Below are 6,311 nucleotides of genomic sequence, written 5' to 3'. Positions count from 1 at the left end.
GGTTTGCTATGAGCCGCCAGGTGGCACGTGGAGAGTATAGTTCTGACGTTGCACGTAATGCTCGGCGGGTGGGTTATGTTGCCGACCTTCTATGCGACGATCTGTTATGTAGCCAATGGAATTTTCCGACGAGGGGCGCTCTGAAGCGTACGCGCCGAGTTGTCGGTTCTACGAGCCCCAAAAAAAGCCCACGTTGGCGCGGGTTTTCAACCTGATCAACGTGATCGATTAGATGAGATAACCTCAGTTTCTGCTTATGTCTTACCTGACTATACTGGTACAGACCGCACAATTCGGACTGATTGGCTACTTTGCTTGCCTATTTCACTGGTTTAAGCTTTCTTATGAGAACGGCTGCAATAAAATAGGTTTTAGCCCTATGTGCCTAGCACGTGTTTAATGACATCGGTCGGAATTTAGCTCACCTTACAGAAACAGTAATCTTTTGCACCGTAACCGTGTTCTACACAAATATTGTCAAGTTTAGCCGTACCGTAAGAAAATATCACATCGAAATTAATTTAATTAATTCTATGGCTAATGGTTTCACTCTATCTGACCGCCGTGTAAAGGGATCGACAGTCTCCACTTAAGTGATCTGATCAGTCTTTTTTGAGACAATTAGTGGCGTGATCTTGGGAAAACAAAAGCATTTTCCTTCTCGCTCAGTCCCATCGGCATTTGTAACTGATCCTTCTACGGGTGGGAAAAACGAAGGGGAGTGCGTGGAGCAGATCTCGGTGATTTAAATTTCCATCAGCAAGACAGTCTCCCGTTGACGGATAGATGGCACTGAAAGTAATGCTGTCAGTCGTATGCACAGTGGGCTAATTAATATCGTTACAGAAAAAGTAACCACCGAACCGAATTGGATTAGTGGCATGCCAGCTGTTCCTAAAGGGAAAAATGACTTTCGCTTGGTGGTAAACATGCGCGCAGCCCACAAGGCAATTGCCCGTGAATACTTCCGCATGCCACTCATTGATGACATTAAAATGAAACTTCATGGGGCAAAATATTTCTCAAAGCTAGATTTGAGTAACGCATTCTACCACCTTGAACTCAGTCCGGAGTCACGAGACGTGGGGCCCTATTCTCACAGTCACGTCACCTAGTGACTAGAAGAAAATTTCCTTCTAGTCACCAAGTGACGTGACTGTGAGAATAGGGCCCGTGATCACGTTTCTTTCCAAGTGCGGCATGTTCCGGTTTAAGCGCCTCATGTTCGGCGTCAACTGTACGCCCGAAGTGTTCCAGCAGGATATGACGCAAATCTTGAAAAAATGTGGAAAATTTTATTGTGACATCCTCATATTTATACGCACCTTAGAAGAACTGAGAAAAACGGTAGCCACAGTATTGCAAATCCTGAGGAAGCACAACCTGACATTGAACCCCAGTAAATGCGAGTTCGACAAGACCCACATTAGGTTCATTGGGCACGAGCTTGACGAATATGGGCTCCACGTCGACAAAGTACAAGAGCATTGAGAGGTTCAGAAGTCCAAATACTGCATCAAAGTTGCGTAGTTTCTTGGGGCTAGCGTCGTTCATCAGCCCCTATATACAGAATTTTGCGAACATCACGGCCTCCCTTTGGACAGCGGCAACGACGAAGACCTGGAAATGGGGTCAAGAACAGCAAAGAAATTTTGAAGCTGTGAAGAACAAAATCACGCATTGCGTAACTAGCTTGGGTTACTTCACAGAAAAAAAGACAAGACGATTCTGTATACCAACGCTTTGCCAAATGCGTTGGGGGTTGTACTGGTTCAGGAGGACGGTGACGGGAATTCTCGAATCATTAGTTTCGCATCAAAAACCTTGACTTCGACGGAAAAACGATGCACCCAAAATCAGCGGGAAGCGCTAGGTGCCGTGTGGGGACTCGATCATTTCTCGTACTTCTGAATCGGTCGTCACTTCCTGCTACGCACAGACGCCCAGGGAGTCTCGTTTATACTTAATCGTTCCCGCAAGAATTCGAAACGAGCGTTGACTAGAGGTAATATTACTGAAGGGCGTAACACTTGGAATATTGATAATATATTGATACACAAACTAGCATCCACTGACGTTCGGCTCGGTCACGAACGACACCATGCAGCAGCAGCCATCGGCCTCTTTCGATCGCAGACCACCAGATAGGAAAGACGTGTTCCCCCGTAGCTGATGTGCGGAGCGATTTCCCAAACACGTGTTCGGCCAAACTCCGCAAAAACCATAAATTTTAAAATTGTTTAAAATTGAAACTAATAAAAAATATCTTAACGCGTGAGGTATTTCGGAAGAGGTTTTGGCCTCCAGGACCCCTCCTCTGGATCCGCCCTTGTCAAGGATGACAGACACCGATCTAACCAACGGCTTCAAATTCGTGGGGTCATAAAAGAAACAAGGTGAAAATGGGCTCATTACCCTAATTTTTTACAGGAAATAGATAATCTGTGTTTATCCTATTTTTCAAACATTTACAATAAATACTGTGTCTTCAAATGTTTTGGCAAATTTCCTGATCTCACATCTTCAAAATGGGAGCGGTCTGAATTGGCAATTCAATTGACAACATTGGCCCCAAACGGTGTAGCAAAATATAATTCTTTTGATATACAAACAGTCTATTAGCTACTTCAAGTGAGACGAAACGTTTCAAATTAAACCTTGTCGGTATTTTGGGGATTGACAACGATTAATTTGATCGAGTAAAATTAAAATGGGAGGCTCGGTGGGAGGCAAATATGTGGCTTAACTTTAGGTACACAGCAACCCGAACAAATGCGCAACATTAGACTAATTGCTAATTTAGTTTACCGTATGCGCGGTATTGCTCTGAGAGTTGCATGGATCGTATCACTTATCGATGATGTTTGTAACTCTTTACTTCATCTTATTAATAAAAACTCCATCCCAGGGCGAACTTGAAGATGCAGAGGTTTACACGGTCTCCATAACAACATTTGCTACACTAACATTCTTTTCCTTCTCCGTTGACTGCAAGGACGTGGCCGTTATTGTCATTTCACACTACAAAATTCTCGAAACATGCATATTGAGAATGAATAGCTATTCCAGGTCCCATTTGTTGATCCACTATGAAATTTAGCTTGTTCTGGTTAATTACGGAGTAGCAACCACGAATTGTACGATCATCATGCTCAAATGGCTTTCAGTGTTGTTGTAAATAAGCTACTGACTACTATTCAGTTTTCATGTTCCATGTTTTGGTATTTTTGGTGCTTACGCTGTGACCATCTTTATCGCGCATATGGTTTATAAATTAAAAGGGTCATTAGCTTCACGCTTTGACGAATCTCGACATTCAATAAAACCGCTGGAAAACAGTAGTAAATTTATAGTAAAATTTGTTAAACTGTTCCTCTGTTCCATTCAAAATGCACTCAGCATTCCGGAGATTCACCTGTTTTGTAGCAACAATTTTCGCTGTACTTATTGCAAGCGGTAACAGTGCGGTATCACATTGAAAATAGGAAAATTGCGTAGAATCAATTTTATTATTGCGTATTTTTTTCTAGCGAACTAAAGTTTTAGTAGTTGAAAAACTGGCCACTTGCAGTGCTCCCAACTCCGATAAATATGTTATCAGGCTTCCAAATCCTCTCAACTTTACATCCGTGAACAACAAACTTCAAATTTATGGAAACCTAACCGTCATGGAAGTTATCCAAGAACCACTTGAGGTGATGTATTTATGAGTAAATACAATCTATATACAATTGAGTTACTGTCTTATTCGAATCATCAAATTGAGTGGTAGAAACAAACAATAAAAGTTTTGTTTCACTAACACTGATATTGGTCGAAACATTGAACGCACGCTGCGTTTTATGCTAATTGATTGTTCATGGCATCTCGTTGTTTCAGGTCGTTTTCGTCACCAACCGATGCTCTCTGGATATGAAAACGTGCGAACCTTTCAACAAGAGAACACTGCCGCGCATTTGTTCCTACATCAATGAGGAGAAAGGAAGTTGGGCCACATTTTTCCGAAGCTTCGAGCCGGATGTGCGATGTCCGATTAAACCGAATGTGTATACATTTGGGAACATATCCGTCGATTTGACGTTTGCTACGATTTTCGCCCTTGATGGGTACCGCTGGCAGGCTTATTTGAAACTGTTTTCGAGTGGAAAACAGAAACGAGAGTTATTATGTGTTTCGGTCCAATTTTGGATGAAATGGGTTAAACGAGCGTAGGTGGAGGCAATGTGAAATAGAAGGTTGTAAAATGTATGAAATATATTGGTCCAACATCTTTGGTAAGATATCAGACACACAATGAGTGAGCTCAGATCCTATAGTAGACCTTTCTTGTAAAAAGCCCAGTGTCTTACAACCCTTTCGCAAGAAAATTCTTTAAGAGTGACAGCAAAAAGCTGCGCTTGAGCTGGAATTAACATTAGGCTGCGAGATGCCAGAAACTACGAGGGGAACGACAATCCAAATAACTTTTTAGTTTTGCTTGAATTTGTACTTTTTCTGATAATTCTCTAAAATTTTAATAATTTTATAACAAATAGGATATTGCCAAAAAAAAATTGATAAGAAATTACAAACAAATCTACCATAAATATTTGCTTTTATTTTGATTTTTTCCTGCAGTTATGCTGTTGGGAATTTTGTGTTTTGATGTCGTAGAGCACTGAAACTATCAAAACTTGAATTTTGAGCAATTCATTTTTTTTCATGACACACTTCAAACCATCCTCGGCCATTCCAAATCAAACCAATGCCAATCTTTATCAATCTTTTCATTATAAATTACTAGTTCATTTTCTCAAGAAATTAAGGAATGTCGTTTCCCTCGAGAAACTAGCTATCAGCAAATTAAATGGAACCTATCGGATTAGAAGCAGGCAATCCGCTTGTTTCTACTCTGACAGACTCCCTTTGATTTGCTACAAGCAGCTTTTTCGCATCTCGCATCCTTGTGTCAATTCAGATTCTCGCCGCCACACTTTTAGCGGCCTTAGACTGTTCAGATTAGAGCACTTTAGGTAGAGTGTGGGCAAGACGAATTTGACCTATCCAAGCGAGCGAAAATTTGATGGATCTAAACGAACAGTTTCTTGTTTTGGAACTACAGGAACGAAGTATTGGGATCTTAGTAAATTACTTTTGAAATTTTTGCGAGTAATTATGATCACTAGACTGAATAATATTCTGAGTCAAAATAAACTGTGGTGTTCATTAATTAAAATCAAAAGTATGTTCATAACCAATCCACTGCTGGATTTTCACAGTGGAAATACTACTAGTTCTGAAGACTGACTCAGTAGCGCTTCAAACAAATTTCGTATTTAATTTATTGTTCACTGATAAAATCAGTTCAGCGACAAGATAGTACAAATTTGTTGTTCCTATTGAAAGTGTTGGAACATTTAATCAAACAGGGCTAACATGGTCAGCTTTAATACTGATGAATTAGAAAAATCCCACGCATTAGCACATAGCTGGCTAAAAACACTTCTGTTTTCACCAGCTCCAATAAAAGGTCGAAAACATTACAAGACGATTTGTTTTTCATTTTAACCTTCTTTAGGTGTTGGGGTTAATATGACCCCAAATGAACTTTCAAAATGCGATAACTTTTTAAGTTTTGCACCTAGAAGTGTAGAATTTCTTGACTTTTCGATTTCGAACTCAGTTTCAAGACACATTTTCCACCAAATCTAAATGAACTGGTACTTAAATTGTTTGTTAGAGTTTAAATTTTCAGTATTTGTAAATATTACCGTTTTTGACCGGGTTGGTCTGTGGGAATCGGTGCCGAATGAGGCCTTGTTTGGCGTCCATAGATGTATGCAGAACCTTCATCATAAATCGCAAGTTTATTGACAGAATACTAATTATAAATACAAACAAAAATAAAATGAGAACTATTATATTTAATTTGGACATGATACGATCGATCTTGGATGTCCCGGATTACGATTCCGGAAGATCTGGAACATCCGTATAACTGGTCATACATCTATGCGTAAGCACGGTATACTTCGTAGATTGCAGACTGATGACTCTCATTTCCAGCCAGACTACTTGAGGAGCATTGTTTGGGAATAACAATTGATCCAGTCCAAGCGAGAATTTCGCCTGAGAGCCACCATTGCGGGCCACGACCATCTTTACCGTAACTTGGGATGAGAAAGGAAGTATTGATGTGGTACTTACTTAACGGAAGGCCCCGACTCAGTGACACTCCCATAAGTACCACGGATTGGGTAGTGGGTGGGTTGTTAGTCAGGATTCGCTTCAAGCAAGCGATGCGACTGAGAATATACTTTCGTGCATAAGAT

At 40.6% G+C, this 6,311-nt stretch overlaps 1 protein-coding gene across 1 annotated transcript; it reads left to right on the top strand.

The window, feature by feature from the left end:
- Nucleotides 1-3,388: 3,388 nt before the first annotated feature.
- On the top strand, nt 3,389-4,437 carry LOC131678459 (uncharacterized). The gene is made up of 3 exons (XM_058958634.1): nt 3,389-3,467; nt 3,531-3,695; nt 3,880-4,437. Exons 1-3 carry the CDS (start codon nt 3,390-3,392, stop codon nt 4,210-4,212), a joined length of 576 nt encoding a protein of 191 aa, XP_058814617.1. The 5' UTR covers nt 3,389; the 3' UTR covers nt 4,213-4,437.
- Nucleotides 4,438-6,311: the final 1,874 nt, after the last annotated feature.

This window comes from Topomyia yanbarensis, chromosome 2 (genome assembly GCF_030247195.1).
Source record: "Topomyia yanbarensis strain Yona2022 chromosome 2, ASM3024719v1, whole genome shotgun sequence".
In the NCBI taxonomy this organism is placed as follows: Eukaryota; Metazoa; Arthropoda; class Insecta; order Diptera; family Culicidae; genus Topomyia; species Topomyia yanbarensis.
This window is presented reverse-complemented; position numbering and strand designations above follow the sequence as displayed.